The 19,873-nt window shown below is 43.3% G+C and overlaps 1 protein-coding gene across 1 annotated transcript in view; it reads left to right on the top strand.

The window, feature by feature from the left end:
• The first annotated feature begins 150 nt into the window (after positions 1-150).
• PNPLA7 (patatin like phospholipase domain containing 7) overlaps positions 151-19,873 on the top strand; it is a 143,450-nt gene continuing 123,727 nt past the window's right edge. The window contains exons 1-7 of the mRNA XM_018556766.1: positions 151-309; positions 1,275-1,355; positions 5,342-5,470; positions 6,884-6,964; positions 8,775-8,940; positions 14,934-15,017; positions 19,644-19,741. Of these exons, the coding sequence (XP_018412268.1) occupies positions 199-309; positions 1,275-1,355; positions 5,342-5,470; positions 6,884-6,964; positions 8,775-8,940; positions 14,934-15,017; positions 19,644-19,741 (750 nt within the window). The 5' untranslated portion in view covers positions 151-198. The remainder of the gene's footprint in view (positions 310-1,274; positions 1,356-5,341; positions 5,471-6,883; positions 6,965-8,774; positions 8,941-14,933; positions 15,018-19,643; positions 19,742-19,873) is intronic.

The following is a 19,873-nucleotide window of genomic DNA, read 5'->3' as shown; positions in this document are numbered from 1 at the left end:
GGCAGTGATCTAGAGAAGGATGCTTATTTGTGGGCTCAGCAGAATCTGGCCAATTCTCAACTGCTTATGGTGCTGGACTTGATGTAAGCTTGCATGAGTTATACCCCAAAGGAGTAATCCAGTTCTGTGCTTTCTCTTCTGTCCTGCAGGGTTTTGGGGCACTTTGAAAAGCCTCTTTTCCTGGAACTCTGTAAGCACATGGTGTTTGTCCAGGTCCATGAAGGCGAATATATCTTCCGGCCAGGACAGCTGGATAACAGTATATATGTAGTTCAAGATGGGGTGCTGGAAGTCTGCTTTCAAGAAAGTGTAAGTACCACTATTGCTACATTTTGTTGTTAACGCTGTTTTTTTTAATTGTTTTATTTTTACTTAAGAACTTCGGGAAATGTAAAAATGAACCCTTGCAGTGGGGCTACCCCTGCACAGCTAAAGTTAACTGCTCGTTTGGGCCTAGTGGTTAAATAAAGAAAATAGACTAACCTGATCCGCAGTCCTGCGGTGGTGACCACTTACCTCTCTCCCCCTCCACTCTGGTGGTAGAATGTCCTTCGGCATCCTCATATCTAATGCAGCTGTATTATATGCGATGATGTCACGGGTCCTTATACCGCCGAAGCCTGAGGGAAAAGAGGCTGCAGGGACTGGTCTAGCAGCCAGATGGGACCAAGAATCAGATGTGTATATTTTTTGATATAAGCCCCAGACCAAAACAAGCAGTTAACCCTTGCAGTCCAGGGGGTAACCACACAGCAAGGGTTAATTTTCACATTTCTTGCACTTCTTTTTTTTAAGGAAATTTATCTTGGACAATAAGCCGTTCATTTCTTTAATACACCAATCTCCTCAGAAAAGTGAGATCAGACGGAGCTAATACTGAGAAGAGAATTTATAAGAACTGGAGCAGCTGTGCATTGCAACCAATCAGCTTCTCTCTTCAGTTTGTTCAGTTAAGATTTGAAAATGAAAGAGAGAAGCTGATTGGTTGTCATGCAGCTGCTCCAGATTTTGTCTGCTCCAGTTTGATAAAAGCCCCCCTCAGAGTTTATGATTGTGTTGTGCCCTCTGGCACTTTTTTTCAGCAAAGTACTATAGGTAGCTAAACTTCCCACACCTCCCTTGTGTACCCACAAATCTGGCCTTTGCAAGTACTTTGGTGTTTTAGCAGAAAACCTTTCTGTCTACAACTTAGTTGTTGGAAAATGTAACTGTGAGTTCTTCTGACTTCTCATCAGACTTTGTGTTTTGACTTCTGATACAATTTTATTTTTCAGGATGGAAATGAGATGGTGGTAAAGGAGGTTTTAGCTGGGGACAGTGTGCACAGCCTGCTCAGTATTCTGGATGTCATCACTGTGAGTTTAATATTCCTTCTACAATCATTTGTAAATTCCTTGGTAGTATATATTGCAGAGGGCACCATGCTTTGGAGACAAAGTCATATTTGCAACCTGTAATAAATATTATTTGTAGTATTTAAAAAGAGGTGAGCACTCCTTGTTTGCTGTCTAGCGTTTGAGAGTTCTGCCACCTATTAAAGGAGAACTATGAGGTGAGTAGAAATCACTCAGCCTCATAGTTGGAGCCGACGTGTGACAATGAAACTGTCACACGTCGGCTCAATAGATCAAGAAGTGAGCAAACACATACCGTCGTGCTCACTTCTCGATCATGTCCCTGCAGAAAGCCGTGACGGTCACTCACGGCTCTCTGCAGGGATTCCCCCCTCCCCGCTTCGATCCTCCAGCGCTGACTGGCGGAACGGATGGGGCGGGTACAGCTGGCTCTGCAGAGCCCGCTGTCAATCACACAGCTGGGTTGATCTCGACAGTAATGTCGGGATCCGTCCCGGCTGCGGCTGTCTCGGTGTACCGCGAGCTGTAGCTCGCGGTATACTAAGCTTTGGGTCACAAAACTAGGGACACAACTAGCATCCTCCCGTGACCCTTAGGAGACTAAAAAACACTGACCCCATAGTTCTCCTTTAATCCCCTCACAACCCCTGGCATTACAAGGAAAGAGAAGCAAGTAGCCAAGTAGAAACCCTAACCTAAGTAAAAGCAATTTATAAGCAATTTAAACTGCAAGAAGCATTTTTAATTTTTTTTATAGCTGATGCTATGTGAATGGAAACATGTAACAAATATAAAGTAGATATTATCCCTATTTAGCTGAGAAAGTGGAAATATACTTTGACTTCAGAAATGTTTGGTGACCGTATTCTACAGTATACATGTTGCTGTTTACAGACATGGTGTTCAGGGAATCCATCATTAGTCTCCGTGGTCAGGTACAGACGAGAGATCAGCTATTGCAGCCCAAGTCCCAGTGCCAGCCTGTGTATTCTGCACAGTGTAGAAATCTATTTACACTCGGCACAATCTCCTTCATTATTTCTGCCCTGGGGATATTTAGATATTTGTCAGTCGCGTTTTCACCACAGAAATAATAAATGAAATTGGAGAGGGGGAGCGTGCTGTGTTATTACCATCGCTCGCTGTGCCATGCTGCTGGTTATACAGAAATTTATATTCCATGAGGAATAAAACCCTTCAGCTTTTTAAAGCACCTCGCTTCCCATAAATCGGCAATTTATTCCGCATTAGGAAAATCATTTTTCTCAATTTTAGAGAGGGCCCTGTTCTATTATTGCAGTTTTAATATTGCACATGCACAGTGGGGATATGGAAAGGAGTTTACTCTGTCTGTAATTTACTCACCCTTATGTGTCAGCTCCATGTTTCTTGAGACTCTAATTAGACAACACATACTGTCACCTCATCTATGGATGGCCAAATAATAATAATAAAAAAAAAGTATTCTAATGGAAAAGCTGGCTATAATTTCTAAAAGCGACCGGTCGCCAAACCAAAGATTTAAAGGAGAACTATGGGGTTAGTGCTTTTCCCCATAGTTCTCCTAAGGGTAACAGGAGGACACAAACTAGCGTCCTCCCGTCACCCAAAGCTCAGTATACTGTGAGCTACAACTCGCAGTATACCGAGATGCCGCAGCCGGAACGGATCCTGACATCCACCCAGCTGCGTGAGTGACAGCTGGCTCTGTCTATCTAGAGGCACAGCCAACTGTACCCGCCCCCTCCCCTGTCCGTTCCGCCAGTCAGCGCTGGAGGATAGGGGAGGGGGGAATCCCTGCAGGGCGCAGTGAGTGACAGTCACGGCTCTCTGCATGGATAGATCGAGAAGTGAGCGAGCGACGGTATGTGTTCGCTCACTTCCCGATGTATTGAGCTGACGTGTGACAGTTTCATTGGCACAGGTCGGCTCAGATTATGAGGTTGAGTGAAAATCACTCGCCTTATAATTCTCCTTTTTAAAGAACAACCTTCCTATAAGATTATATATCCTATAATGTTATATATAACATTTTTTTTCATTGTAATTTGCCTGTAAAAGCCTTCCTCCCTGTAAACATTCAAAATCCCTAAGACTGCTGCAGGGCGCTGCCATTTCAGCCGACTAAATTCTAAATAATTGTTTGTCTTTGTCTCCTGTGTGTTGTTAAAGAGATCCTGTTGCAAGACAAATAATTTGAACAATAATATTCCTATAAGAATTCCTGTGCTTTTAGTGTACGTTATAAATGTTATTTGCCCGTAAAAGGCCTAAAATGCTAGAATGGTGCAACCCTGTAAAAAAAGAATAGTAATACTTCCCTATCTGGTAGGCAGGGACTGCAGTCTTCACTTTTTTGCAGGACTACGATGGCTGCTGTTACAATACACTTACACTTCCGGGTGTGTTGGATAACGTGTCCCCCCGCTGTGCATTGTGCTACCTCCAACTAGCTGCTACTTCATCATTCTCTGTGCTGTCTGACACAGGGGTCAATGGATGGAACCACAGCTCACAGCAAAGGAGTGTGGGGTGTGTGAACTAGCAGCAGTGGTTGTAGCTTTACAACAAAGCAAAGGATTAGAGTCGCTGCTAGAGCTGCAGCTAACGATTATTTTCAAAATCGATTAGTTAGCCGATTATTAAGTTCGATTAATCGGATAAATAATAAAATACATTTTTAAAAATGGTTCCAGTGATGGGACTACTAGTTTGTATTGAGATTGTAGTCCATCACAGGAGCAAGCTTGGAGCAGTGGAAGTAAAAAAGAAAAAGTGTGGTGTGCAATATAGTGAAATGAAAGTGTAAAATTATACAGCAATGAATGCAGAATGGCAGCAGCTATAGAGGACTACAAAACCCAGCAATTGTACATGATACAGCACAATGCAGAATACCACCAGCTATAGAGGAATACAACAAATCCCAGCAATAGTACATTATAGCTGGCGGTATTCTGCATTGTGCTGTATAATGTACTATTGCTGGGATTTGTTGTACTCCTCTATAGCTGGTGGTATTCCGCATTGCGTTGTATAATGTATTATTGCTGGGATTTGTAGTCCTCTATACAGCACAATGCAGAATACCACCAGCTATATAGGAATACAACAAATCCTAGCAATACATTATACATACAGTGTATATTCTATTCCTGGGATTTGTAGTCCTCTATAGCTGATGGTATAATATACAGCACAATGTACCATCAGCTATAGAGGAATACAAATCCCAGAAATACATTATAGAGCACCATATGTGGGAAAGTGCAGGCTTACCTGAGTAGTCTTACAGCAACTTGCTTCTGAGATCAGGCCTGTCTATCGGCGGCTGTCATCCCCCCACACCTGCTCCTCCTTACTTGTTCTCCCCGCGTCCCTGTGCCGATAGTGGATGTGGGCGGGCGGTGAGCATGAGGCGGGGAGGAGGTACTTTGCCCAGCTTGTGTGGAGCCGTGAACAGGGCCAACTAATCAGAGCCCGATTATTCGATGATTGAAGAAGTTGACAACTTTTTCAATAATCGATTATGTCGATTATGTCGATTAGTTGTTGCAGCCCTAGTCGCTGTCCACTTAACAGGTAAGCATTACTATTCTTCTTTTCCTGCGTGGCACCATTCCAGATGTTGAGTTTTCTGTGTAATATCATTTGCCTGTGTCTTTGGATCTATGTACGGTTTTATTACAAAGGACCTCAATATTTTTTTAAAATCATTTTCTAAGTTTGCCTGGATTTGCGACACGTTTACCGTCCTGTAGAATATAATCTAGGATGCAGTGTACATTTTTAAGGAACCACAGAACGTTTGTTTCTGTTAAAAAGGCCAAGAAAGAAAGAGAGGGCCAAGAAAGACGCTGGCTGTAATCTTTTAGGTGCGCTGCCTTCCTGGCACCCACAATTTAGCCAGTCAAGACTGTGGTGTAAGAGGTGATGATTAAGGTGGAGTTTCTTATTCTGTATGTTTGTCTTATTTTGTCGTTTAGGGACACACGGCTCCCTACAAGACGGTTTCAGCAAGAGCCGCCACAGCTTCCACAATCTTGAGGCTTCCAGCTAACGCATTTCAAGATGTGTTTGCCAAGTACCCTGAGACCCTTGTCAGGGTAGTACAGGTAACTGGGAGAAAATCTGGCTTAACTCTAGTGTGGATCTGAAATGCTGCAAATATTACAAACTCCCCATTTAATATTCTATTTATTGAAACAAATCATAACATTTATTTTTACACACAGCTTACATTTATGCCTTGCTTTGTCTTTATATTAGCTTCTTGTAATCCCCTTAACAGCACCACCAGACTGGGAGAGGGGGGCGGCCGCTCTATTAGCCAATCAAGGCTGTTTTTTTCTTTTGCATGGCGCTTGTCTGAACTGCTGCTCCTTTATTGTGCACTTATTGGCTGTCGATGGGGAACGATCCAGATCTTCAGCAGCCATTTTTTTCCTATAGTCACTTGTCAGACGGGTGTGCATCGTGACCATGCTTTAGGCACATAGCGTGGGGTTGAACAGTACAAGTTTAACTGTGTTTCTTTGCATTTGCATTTTGCATTTTGGTTTTTTTAAAATAAATATTTTGTACCTTTTTTATGTTGCTTTATTGTGCAGTCAAGTGACCGCACAGGTTTCCTTTTAGGTGTCGTTGCCACGTAGCAGGGTCCTTGTGTCACACACACTGTTTACAGTTTGACAGCGAGGCACATGCTGAGAAGAGCTGTGAATTAACAAGGCAGGGCTGGGCGGGGGACATGGCTGCTGAACAGACCATGGGAGATACTTGGTCTCCTTCAGATTAAGATTTTCACATTGAGTTGCATTTGTTTAGGTTGGTTGGTTGGTAAGTAGGAGAGTGGGTGTTTTTATAAGATTGTGGCGGATTTAAAAAAAAAAAAGTCAGCAACAGTTTATTACAGTGATCCAGTAAATCTCATGTCAATCTTACTAATGAACCAGTGACACAAAATTAGTAATGTCTCTTTCCTCATAGCTACCAATCAGATTACAACCTGCCTTGCAAACCACCAGAGTGTTTGATATGTTGGAATGAAAGGTGGAATCTCATTGAATGCTGTGCGGCAGTTTCTAATGAAATGGATTGGCTGCATTCTCAGTGATTGTCTCTAATCTCTAATGAATGGGTACAATGCACCCTCAGTGATGTCACCAGTCTCTAGTGAATTGATAGGCTGTATTCTCAGTGATGTCACCGGTATCTAGTGAATAAATAGTCTCCGTTTTCAGTGATGTCACCGGTCTCTAGTGAATGGATAGGCTGCATTCTCAGTGATGTCACCAGTCTCTAGTGAATGGATAGGCTGCATTCTCAGTAATGTCACCGGTCTCTAGTGAATGGATTGACTTCATTCACAGTGATGTCTCTGGTGAATTAATAGGCTGCATTTTCAGTAATGTCATCATTTTCTAGTTAATGAGGTTCCTAGTGAATGCTTTCTTGTGAACTAGTACCTATATTGTTTTGAAAAGATAAACTGATGGCTAATTATATGTATATTTTTTGTTCTACAGATTATAATGGTTAGGCTGCAGAGAGTGACATTCTTGGCACTGCACAACTACCTGGGTCTGACCACAGAACTGTTTAACTCCGTAAGTATGTTTTCACACATTTGGTATCAAGATAGTGCCAAACTGAGTTGTACGTTTTGGCTGGACTTACACTTTAAGTGTTAACATTGTGTTGTGAGAGAAATGTGGGAACTGCCAGTAGTGGCCTCCCTATGAAAATGTAAGTTACTTGGCTGTCATGCTGATCCACTCGCTTCAGCGGTTTTTCCCTAACCCAAGTATGCAGTGTGCAGATGGAAAAAGTCAGAGAAAAGTAAAAAGTTCTTATTGTCATATTTATTGTAGATCATTGGCACAAAGTAATTGAAGCCATACATTCAGCACGACAGTCATGCAAATATCAGTTTTAGAAGAATATTTCAGCAAAAACAGCTTCCATGTTTACCCAAAGTCTCCTATAAGATACATTTCTGTCCTGAAGTCAACCCACCATGTTGTCCCTGAATGATCCTACTTGTGACAAGAAGTGTGATTTACCACACATAGAAATAAATGTTGCAGAACAAGACAGTTTTTCTACTTTATGCGCGTGGCTTTTCTGGCATTCAGTCCCATGCTTGTTCTAAAAATGACATAGAAACCAATTATAGTTCCACAAATAGATGAGGCGCCTGGCCTCAGGTTGCTAAACAATTGATTGAAGGGATCTTATCATTTCAGCTTCTGCACAGCCTTTGTATCACAGTTAACAAACAAGTGAGGTCATTTTTTATACTTTTCACATCAAGCATGGTTCTTTGTACTTTCCACTCAAATTGAACCATTCCGTTGTTTTTTTACGTTTTGTACAACAGGTAATTGTTCCATAAACTGTGCTGGTTATAGACTTGACTTCAGGTCTCAGAGTCTTGGACTTTTAAAACACAAAGTTACATTTTATGAACCCCTTAGTGACCAAGGCCTTTTTTTTGTTTTTTGTACCCATAATATAATCTACATTTTAGGCCTGAAAATGACTTTAACCCCCCACACATTATATATTTTTTGAAAGCCAAGACCCTGTAGAATAAAATGTTGGCAGTTCAAAATGTGTATGTTGCACGATATTAGCGCAACATATTATCAAACCCCAAAATGTAGTGAAAAATGCTCTTAAGTGAAAAATACCAATTTTTTGGTATAAAATATAAAAAAGATGAGGTTACAACGAGTAAATAGATATCCAACATGCCCAGGTTACAAAATGTGTGCGTCTGTGAAACTGCAACAAAATTCAGTACCCAAAAAAGTCCATAGATGACGCTTTAAAAGCCCCCACAGGTCATCAGTTTACAGATTTGAATTATTGCTCTCACTCCGACGTGCGCGGCGATACCCAACATGTGTAGAGCCTTTGTCGTTTTAATACGTAGGCGCACCCGACACGTGTTTACCTGTAGACACGTGTGATCGCGGGAGACTTTAAAAAAAAATTTTTACATTATTTTTACATTTATTTCATTTAATATTAATTGAAAAAACTGTTTTTTTTAACTTTAATTGCTATCACATGGGGGGCTTACAAGCCCTCCATGTGATAGCAGATTGGCAGTGACAGGTACTCTTTTTAAGGTGATGCTGTGGGTTCAAAAGACCCCCAGTGTCACCTTAACACTAGAAATAAGCTATTGAAGAGCCCAGCACTGACAGCTATGGGACCGGAAGTGATGTAATCTGCATCACTCCCGGGCCCAGTGTACAGAGAGGTGATCGGCGAATGAAGGTTCGCCCATCTGCTCCCCACCTTCCCCCTGACTCCAGAGAAGCCGGTCCCGGGCCTGTAGGAGGCATTTTTAAGATGTAACTCCTGAGTTTATTGTTACTTTAAGCCTATATTGTTTGTGATCTTCAGGAAAGCCAGGCTATCCCGTTGTTGTCAGTAGCAAGTCTGACCTCTGGGACAGGGAGCAGCAAATCAGTTAGACGGCAGCAGTCTACTATGTCTATAGAAGAAGAACAAACTGATAAGGCGGAGAAACCTGCAGAATTGCAGCCAGATCAAGATTCAGGCATCCTGGGTAGGTGAATGCCTCTATCTTCTGAACGTTTGTCTGACTTGCTGGTAAACTGTGATTGCATGTAGCGATGTGGAAAAAGATCTATAATAAGGTTTTTTTATTCTTTTGCATTAAGGAAGATCTGATAAGAAGGAGCATTCATCATATTCATATAGAGCGCTGTGGGGGAATGTATCAAATGGTTTGCGACTGTTTTCTTGCAGTTGTATCTTTTTAAAATAATGCTAAAAGAGCGCAAGTGATCCGCATTTGTGCCCTTTTTCCACCACCGCTGCGACACATTCATATTTGCAACCAGATGGATCAAAATGGCGATAAGACGCATAATTCACACACATATGTCAGATCTGCGACAGTCCTCTGCGTCTGAAATTATACACAGAGCAGTCGCATGTTAAGTCATCAGGAGGACTTCTTAAAGTAGTGCCGGCTGTATTATGTCATAAAAGTCTTCTCACTCCTTCTTTAACCCCTTCATGTGGAAAACAGCTCTACATACCCTTCCCTGTCTAAACTATGACTTCCCATGTCAGTGACTGCTATGTGAAAGGTTTAAAGAGTCAGCGGTTATATTCTGGTAGATCGGGGAGCCCGTGAACTGTGCGCTGCTACACAGCAAGAGGAAATATTGCCAGCATTTGCTTTTTCCTGTTGTAACAGTTGCAGAGACTGGATTTACTACTCTCATGTAACCCCCATCTTCCAAATCTTCTCTCTTGTCTCTTCCATCCTCATTCATTTCTTTTTGTTGTCCCCCTCCATCTCCTCCCCAGTCTCAAAAATCATCTCTCATAAACAACTCTGCACTTCTAAAAGGTCTCTGCGCCCAAAAGAATAACCGTGCGACCTGCTGTTCTACTACACATTCATGAACCCATATAACACTAGATTATTATTTCAGTCACACATTTCGCCCGAATTCTGTGTTGCGACAGGTTTATTGTCGCAAAATATGTGACTACAATAATAAATTCCCGCCATCTTTTCTTTCTTTTACATTTTTAGTATGTTTGTAGGCACGCAGTTTGGAAATTCTGTCACAAGGTGGAGCTAAAGTTCTTACATCAGAGACAAATTGTATCTCACTGCATCATGAGTTATCATCATTATTATTATAATACAGGCTTTATATAGCACCAAAAGATTGCACAGCATTTTACAATATAAGGTAGACATTACAGTTACAATACATATCAAGATGGTAATAAGGGCCCTGATACAGGGGGTGGTAGCTGTGTGGGGATGAATTGTTTGAGAAAGTGATAGTTCAGCAGTTAGGTTGAGGCGGGATAGGCTTCCCTGAAGGGATGAGTCTTCTGGGATCACTGAAAGGCAGACAAAGTAGGAGACAGCTGGACAGGCTAGGGTAGGGAGTTCTAAAGGGAGAGGTGGACAAGAGGATAAAGGCATGTTAGAGGGGAATGTATAGTGTTTTATTTGATATGTGAATGTAAAAGTGAAGCATCATTTTCAAACAGTGAGAACCTTTTGCTTACAGCTCTTAAAGTGGACCTTTACCCCCTTTGACTAAAAATCACACCAGCATACAGCTCTGCATTCTGATATGAAATCAGCTTACATTAATTAGGTAAACAAACATATTTGTATTTTACTTACAATTTCTGTTACTCCACTCCCTGGTCCACTTTGGCTCAAATGATGTAATGTGCCCAAGTGTTGCATCCTGTGAAGGTAATATCAGCAGAGCATTGCTGGGAAATCTCATCTGTACTCTCATGAGATCTAAGGGAAAGGCATTTTCCTCCCCTGAGATGATGTGCATGGACGCATGTACTGGTCACTTGTGTCAGAGTTCCAGGAAGTAAATGGAGATCTAGTAATCTGCCCTTAGTTAAAATGACCATTGTCAGAAGACTGGGAAAGAAAAGAAAAATAAGGTATGTCAAATTTTTTAAAAACGGCGATTATCTAGATGTATGTGTTTTTAGATTATCATTAGTAAACATTTCTAAAGGTGCCTTTGTTGTTATTTTTAAGATATGTATTTATTACTGGTATTCATATAGTGCCGACAATGTATGCAGCGCTTTATGTGCACATTTACATCAGTCCCTACCCTCAAGGAGCTTAAAATCTAAGGTCCCTATCTCACATGCATACATAAGAGTCAATTTAGACAGAAGCCAATTAACCAGCATGTTTTTGGAGTGTTGGGAGGAAACCAGAGTACCCGGTGGAAACCCATGCAAGCACAGGGAGAACATGCAAACTCCTTGCAGATAGTGACCTGGCTGGGATAGGGGTAAAGTTCCTCTTTAATAAGTCATCACAACAGGGATTCTCTCATTAGACAGATTTAGTCCGAGGTCAGGGAGCCTCAAAGCAATCACACCTGCTGTGCTGTCTCTTTGGCTAACCCATAGTTCTCTAATAACACTTTATCATGCTTTATTTTTTATTTCTGTAATACAATCATTGCAGGTGAAAAACAGATGTAATAGTTTTTGTTTTTTTTTGTCAGGGACCAATGCAGGCCTTTCCACGGGATGTTGGTTAAATTAGGACAGCGGGCTAAGGGCGGTATATCATGGGGCTCGACAATTCTAACCCCGCTGAATTCACAAACAAGGGATGAAAAATGGGGAGGGGGGAGTGATGGCATCCATTCCTCGTTGCGGCGGCCGTTGTGATTGGCAGGCCTTAGCCGTGCTTCGAGCCCCAGCGGATCTTCGGGCAACACAAAATCTTCCCCCCGGGACAATCCAGGGGGTTAGTAAGAACCAAAGGGCCACTCGTGCCAAACTGTTATAACAGGCCAATAGGGCCAACGGAAAAATAGAACATAGTTTACCTAGGCAGACTTAGGGGCAGCCGGTCACAACACCCGGTAATCGGGGACTGCAAACCGACGGCAGGCCCAGGTATATTCCGGGGACAAACAGAGGGTGGGGGTGGGGGCCATTCTAGAGTCGGGCCACTCACCCTCAACGGTCCTCCAATCACCACGGGAACCAACGCTAGGTTGCATTGGAATCCGGTAGGCCCCAGCGCGTTGTCATCCGTGGGGTTCTTCCTGAGAACGTGGGGATCGTTGTCGGCTGTCAGCCTTTTTCCGGTTAGGTCGTGGGCCGCGTTCCCATAACGGTTGCAAGCGTCGTCTCGGTTGGGTCTGCTGAGCCAGCGGTGGGATGTTGAGCAAATCCGGTGTGGTCAAGCGTAGAGACTCCAGCAGCGCACCCGCTTCCTCCGGAGTGGCGAATGAGTACTGACGACCCTCGTAGGCAAAGTGGGCTTTGAGAGGGAAGCCCCACTTGTATTTGATGCGATGGTGCGCTAGGGAGGTCAGGTATGGTTTCAGGGCCTTCCTCTTCTGAAGGGTCTGTGGGGCTAGGTCAGAGTAGATTTGATACTTGAATCCCTGGAACGTGAGGTCACGGCGCTCCCAGGCTGCCTTCACGATTTCCTCTTTAGCCCTGTAAAAGGTCGGCTTAAGGATTACGTCTCGCGGTGGTCCCTCCGATCTTTTGGCGCCCAGGGCCCTGTGCACCCGATCCATCTCAAGTCTTTCGACCGGGTAGTGCGGGAGGAGTTCCTGGAACATGGCCGTGACCGTGGCATTCAGGTCCTCCACATGTTCAGGGATACCACGTAAGCGAATGTTCCCACGCCTGTTCCTGTTCTCCAGGTCTTCCAGCTTGAGGAGGGTAGCGGAAAGGTCAGTTTTAACGGAGTCTAGGTTCGTGAGCTTCCACAATGCTGACCACGTCGTCCATTTTGCATTCGATATCATTTATCCTGGAGCCCAGTTCTTTGATATCACGGGAGAGCTGTGCCGCCAGTTTGTCGGTGGCGGTTCTCAGCTCCTTCTGTAGCAGGATTTTGAATCGATCTAGTAGATCAGAATCCCTACAAGACGGCTCCGGTTGATGGCTCGGCACCGGGGAGGATGTACTCGCATTTGAAGCCCGGTCCGCATCCGCCGCCGACTGTTGTGAGGACGGCTGTGAATTTGGCCCTGAGGGAGACGACGCCATCTTGGCTGGAGAGCGCGTCAAGGCCGGAGTATTCGCTCTGCATGAACGGTTGCGGGTATTGTTGTAACTCCTTCTCATCTCTGATCTCCAACCGTTCATAGAGTTATGCCACTATTTAGGCAGGTAGTGGAGCACCGAATACGTATCTAGCTCTTGAGGTTCGTGTCCGGGTGTAGTGGAGCCAGGTTAGATTGCGGCCATCTTGGTTGGCTGCTCACTAGCGCCCCTAGATGTAATAGTTTTAAATCTGAACTCCAGTCACGCTTAAAATACACAAATAATGCTGCTCTGTGTTAATTAATACATCATTAAATGTATTTCTTGTACCTGAATTTGAACTGATACGAGTATCGGCTTCTTGTAGTCTATATATAGCAGAGCTCAGAGTAGTAACGGAAGAAGCCAAGGAGCCAATCAGTTCATGTGCTAACAAGAAGCATGCTGATAGGAATAGAAAGTAGAGTGACAGCGAGATGGACCTCTTCAGTTTGTTACTTCTCCTTTCTCTGTCCAGTCACAGGATTGGTGAGGGTAGGAGACCTGTGCATATAACTTAGCTTTAGTAGAGAAATATCAGGTCTCCTGCCCTGCCAGATAGGGCTTTGCAAACCATTGGCAGGTAAAACGGCTCCCATATATGTATTTCATCTGTGTATTTAGCTGTTTGCTTGAGCTACTGCTTTAAGAATGCAGGAAAAAAAATATTTGTAGCATTAGTGTTAAAGGGGGACTGTGAGGTGAGTGATTTTCACTCATCCTCATAGTTCTAGCCGACCTGTGACAATGAAACTCACAGGTCGGGTCAGTAGATCGGGAAGTGAGCGAACACATACCAGCGCTCGCTCACTTCTCGATCCTGTCACTGCAGAGAGCCGTGACATGGTATGGACTGGATTCCCCCCTCCCCTGTCCGATCCTCCAGCGCTGACTGGCGGAATGGACGGGGTAGGGGCGGGTACAGCTGGCTCTGCCTCTAGATAGGCAGAGCCAGCTGTCACTCACACAGCTGGGCGGATCCAGACATAATTGTCGGGATCCGTTTCAGCTGCGGCGTCTCAGTATACCACGAAAAGCCCTAACCCCATAGTTCCCCTTTAAAGGTCCAGAATACATCTCCAGTTTAGGAGGAAGGTAACAAGGGGGCAAGAAATATGGTTGTTCCAGAAAAGACAGGAAGTCCCTAAGGGCCCACCATTTTCGCTGAGAGATTTGGTCATCTGTGACGCCTATAAACTGACCTGGGTGCACATCTGTATCTGTCAGCTATATAAAGAAAGAATGAATGTTTGGTAGCTTTTTAGAGCATAGCGAGCACAGCTGTTGTAATGATGACAGAAGTGACATGTTGAGAGCTATTTATAGTGTTTCAGCAGTGAATGTGTAACACAACTGTATCAAACCTGATCACAGAACGTTCAGCAGGTTTGCAGGAGGTGATAATGTGTAAGTTGTGGTGTTACTGAATGGTACTGGGTCTGTGTTTATTATTATCACTGCATGTACTGTGTGTGTGCACACTTGTGAAAGAGTGTGTTTGCGTATATCCCCTTGTATACAAGTGTTACAAAATCTCCAAACGTGTATTGTAACTTTTACTCAATAAAATATTCTACTTCTTCTTTACAATCTCTGTACAGTGAAAGGGTAAATTACCTTGCTAAGAAAAGCCTGTTCTTTATCGAGCCTAATATATGTAGTTTAAATTAAAAGCACAGTTGAATGATTCGGAGGAGTGACTCCTTCTCCCTTTACCCTGTCCTGTACAGCTCCATAAAGAGTTTCTAAAGGTGAATAGAAAAAAATGTACCTTCGGGGGCACAGATTTTACTTGCTATTTTAATGCTTACCTCATATAAAATTTTGAGGTTGCTTCAAGATTTTTCACATTCTGTTCTATGCTGTAAGCATTGGGATACCTACGTGTTTGTTCTTTAGAAATGTCTCATGCAATAAGCACTTCAGACTAACCTGATAAATCTTGTGTTTTCCTACATTCAGACCCCAGTAAATTCTCAGCCACTGAGGGCTCTGGCACGGGTCATCGGAGAAGTCGCTCATCTTCCAGTCTAGTTGAAATCCCAGGTAAGCAAGGTGCCAAGATTTTAAAGAGGAGTTTGGACAGCGTATGTTGGCGTTGGTTGCTGTTGAAAATGTCGTTTTTATAATTAGACTCCTTGTCTAGAAAGGCTCCGACCTGAAATTTTCCAGCGAAATTAATCTTTTTGGCTTTCACTACGCTTCAGAATAGCACTTTACTTCCTAGAAAAGCAGCTTTGTCAGGAAAACAGGCATAGCTATAAAGAAATAAAATAACACCTCATGTAAATGTTTTACTGTACAGGATTATTTCCCTTTTAATATACCCTTTCTGCTTATGAGCAAATTAGGCAGTGATAATATAGGCTGACTGATGCTGATTAGATAGCATCCACATAGTAAGAAGCAATCGGAGCAATTCATCTTCAGAGTTTACAACAGCACCAAAGTTTTTATCTCAGCAGCTCAGCTCACCCTTTTCCCCCTCTCAAGCAGTGACTCAGCCGCCTTCTAATCTCTAATGTAAGCACAGAGCTCTAAGCGGATGTAGTAGGGTAAGCCAAGCCGCTAAAGGGAATCACTTCAGTGCTTCTGCTTTGAATTTTGATGATACATTGCCTCACAATGCCTGCAGCTAGAGAAGCTAGTGAGGAGTTTATAGTATAGCTCATTTTCTAATTGTTAAGAGTATATGAATACTTGAATGTGCATAGCCTGGCCACAGGTTCACTTTAAAGGAAAATGTGATTCCCTCTTAGCTAAGCATTCATTATTTTGTCTTGCAAGCATCACGCAATACAAAGCTGAGTAAAATATTACTGAGTGAAAAATGTTCATACATTTCTATCTGGACAAACTTGACTAGCATTCCTTCTGAGCTGATTGCAGAAGCTAAACTTTAGCCATTTTGTATCCAGGCCAGCAGAGATTTATTTGCATAAATAAGTTCTAAAAGTCAGCTAACCTACACTTTCTACCTTGCTCGTTTGATCTGTGCGGAGCCGCCTCCCCCCACCCACAGTGATTAATTAGAAAGCATCTGATTTTTCCATCTCCTACTGTTTCACCGCCCCAGAAAACCCTATTTATATCTCTTTGTGTTAGATTAATTAGCACTTCTCTGGCACGGTGCATGTGAGTGGAACGCTCTGTGGCGTTTAACGGCAGTGGCAAAGACATGAACGATATTTTCCTTAGTCAGAGAGCTGCTTTATTAGTGTAATAGACAGGTAGGCTAGGCTGTATGAAGCCTCCCCACGCTTATCACTATGGTGGAACTACAGGTGCCAACATGCATTTACTACTAAATACACAAACCAGCAAAGGAACAAATCCTTTATGGTAGGCAGGACATTCTACAAAATATCGCTAGAGAGTTAAGCAGTGTACTGTCTGGATGCAGCAATGGTCCTAAATTAAATATCCTTAATCGTGTATTGAGGGACCTAGGAAGTCTTAAACCTTTGGCTGTCTGCAGGGGGATTGGACACTGACAAACATAACAACTGTAGGCCAGCCCAGGATAAAACTTCCTACTGCCAGCATGCCTCATTTTTGCTAGTGCACTAGGAAGATGGACATATTTTCTTCAGTTCTGCTGGAAACAGTCTAACCTAATTTTGTTAGCATCATTTTTTTTCTTCAATGTTTTTTCTTTAATCAAGACTCTTCTCTACATCACTGCTGGAACTGGTCTCTTTCATTGCAGCTATCTGGTAAGGCTGTCCTCTGACTGGCTTTTGGAGTGCTGTGTCCATACCCCACTGAATTGGCCGCTGTGGGGCAGCCTGGAAGTGACCTTCGATCACTGTGTTCCAGACTTTGTTCTGATAACAAGTTAGCCGCAGAGCGCTTTCCAGGTCCATAGCCATTGGCATTACCTCAGCACTTGCCCTGTCTCTGAAGACTTACTTTGTAAGTAGGCCAATTGTAATGAGAGAGAGAGCTACCTCATTTCTCCACCAGTTCTCACAGTGGTATGTTACTGCCTACCTTCTGCCTTCCTATGGTGACTTGTCACCTTCGCCAATCTTACCCTCACCTGCAAACAGCTGTCACCGGCTTACGTACCCAAGGCCTTGCCTTGTATCCTGAGCCTTACATTGCTTAACTGCCTGGTGGTTGCTACATGCCTAATTCTAGACATGGGGAGAAATGGTCCTGCTGTTTTTAGGGCCTTCAGCATGCCCACTGATACCCTAGGTTCCTTTATGTTCTTCTGAGTCCTCCCTAGCTTTGATGGGTTTGGTTGGCTCTTCTGTCCTCTTGGCTGAAGTATTTACTACAGTCATACTTTACTTTATGGTTCAAATCACCCAGTTATTTGCTGTCCCTGACCAGAGGCCACAAGCATGCTCCTGTTCCTTCCCCTGCAGATTCTGTATCTGATCTGCCCATGGCCCCTGCGCCATCAGCCACTGAGACTAATTCTCAGTCACTCCAGTTCCTGGAGTCACTGAGACTAATTCTCAGTCACTCCAGTTCCTGGAGTCGCAGTCTTATGATATTACTCCCAAATTAATATAGACCGTTTCAGCTTTGATTGATGCAATGCAAACTAGAGGGTCAGCCTGTTGCTTTTACCAGTGTTCTTTCCAGGCAAAAAAAAAAGCAAATATTTTCCTGGTGCAGACACTGAATTCCTTCTTTAAATGGATTTGAAACAACTTGACAAGCATTTATTAGCCTTGTATCTGTTCAAGTAGGACTTTGTTAAAAGGTGGTTTGCCCCTACTGTAGATCTGGCAGTGTCCCATCTTAGCAAAGCAACCACCATTCCAGTGGAGGAGGCACCTGTCTTTAAAGTAGAACTAAAGCCCAACATTGTTTTCGTTTTGGATAGAGTGGAAAGGAACAGGTCAGTCTGTTATTGCTGTCTGTGTCCCCGTAAGGGAAATTCCTCCTCTCTATTTGTCCCAGTGATAGATATCACCGAGAGTGAAAGTAAAAGAAAATAGGACAGGAATAGTGGAGAAATCTTCAAATGGGGGCACCAGTTCTGGTGACTACCAGCAATATCCTCTTACTTTATGTTGTGGCTATCAGACAGGAAGTGAAGGGAAGTCTCCCCAATAGGACACAGATGGCAAAAAACAAAACCCCCCAAAAAACTGCATGTGGTTACAAACCTCCCTTGTTCTCTCCAAAATTAAAAAAAAAATGGTTTGGCTTTAGTTGCACTTTAATGACCTAAGTGATTGCAAGCCCTCTCTAGAGCTCTGTTCTCTCTGGCAGAACCTTTTCTTTATTCTGTCTTAACTGTGACTTTTCTTTACCAAAATGTGGATGATTGGTTAAAGTCCTTTTAGAAGGTCCTTTTAAATCTCATCACTTCTGCAGTTCTTAAAATGTTTTTGAACAAATGATTGTTGTTTTGAAATGTCCTGCCTCATCTCCTTCATGGGTCTCCTGTTAGTACACATACGTAGGACACTTTGGTTTAACTGTTGGGCATCTCTACTGATCTACTCTGGGTACCATTATCAAGGATGCTACTGGTGGCAAGAGCAACAATCTCTCTCAGCCACAAAAGCCTTAGACATAGACTGGAAAGGCCTCCGGTGAGGTTAGGAGAAGTCCTTTTTACTTACATGGCTCTCACAACCTCCAAGTCCAAAATCCCCATACTTGGTACCCAGGTTCCCCTGCAGTTTCAGGTCATGGCCCTGCCATTCAGGTGTTCTCAAAGTTGCTGGCCCCAGTATTGCTGCCTGCAGCAATCTCATGTCATCCCCATTGTAAAATACTTAGATGACCTACTATTGAGGAAACAGTTATTGCAGGCTCTGTTGGCCTTGACTGTCCGAGCATTAGAAATGGTTCAGATGGATCCTGAACCTTCACAAATCGGCACTCAAACTAATTCATGTTTTGGAGTATCTGGGTCCTAGTATCTAGTCCTAGACATAGTTCAGGCCAGAGCATTTCTTCTCTTCAATCCTGGACGTGTGCTCTGCTGTCCAGTAGTCCTGCGAGATGCTTTGTGAGTTTTTTAAGTAGCTGTTTGAGTTGCTGGCATTCCCTAGTTTTCTGTTGTTTTCATGGTTCTTTTAGTAGTTATTTGCTATATTGCCCAGCATTCAGCTGGACTGCTTTTGCTTCCTGTGTCCCCCAATGGATAAGAGAGAAAATTAGATTCTTCCTTTGAGTCCATTGAGGGACACAGGTGCCACCCCTCTGTGTTTACGATCATGCTTGCTGTTACTGCTTGCTACAAAACTGAGGCATGCTGATAGTAGGAGGGTTTATCATAAGCTGGCCTACAGTTTTTTGATTGCCAGCGTCCATTCCTCCTTTTAGGCTGCACTATAACTGAAAGGTTTAAGACTTCATGTGTTCCTCAAAGAAAATGATTTTTAGCAGTACTAAATGAATAAAGTGTAAGGGTTCACTCGGATGGGCGTACACGTGTAATTGCGCCCAGGAGTCTGTTCTTCCCTATGGGAAGATGCGGCTGCATGCAAGTGCACACAGTCACAGGCACACCTGAACCTGTCCGGGTGTCTGCACTTAGACGCACACTGTCTGTGTGCATAATTACACGCAGCACCTACCTCTTTCGGGATCAAGTCTTTTTACAGGCATGTACGCCTATCTGAATGAGCACTAAGTGTAACACTTAGAACTATATATGTTACACTGTTCTTTTCATCTGTATTTCTAAATTACCAGGGAGCCCCATAGCAGCTAAATCTGATTTGGACATGGCATACGAGAGAGCCAGAGTGAGCATTACCCCCGATGACTTTCCTCCAAGCCCAATAAATAAGGTATGTAAAAGTCCTGTTTTGACTTGTAAGGACACATGGTATGAGGAGCTGTGAGGCTGCTAGCAGTATGTATCTCTCTGACCTCACCCACACCCAATGCTTACCTGGCAGTGTATAGCTGAACACCTGCCG

Source organism: Nanorana parkeri, unplaced genomic scaffold (assembly GCF_000935625.1).
Source record: "Nanorana parkeri isolate BGI_ZX_2015 unplaced genomic scaffold, ASM93562v1 scaffold251, whole genome shotgun sequence".
NCBI lineage: Eukaryota > Metazoa > Chordata > Amphibia > Anura > Dicroglossidae > Nanorana > Nanorana parkeri.
This window is presented reverse-complemented; position numbering and strand designations above follow the sequence as displayed.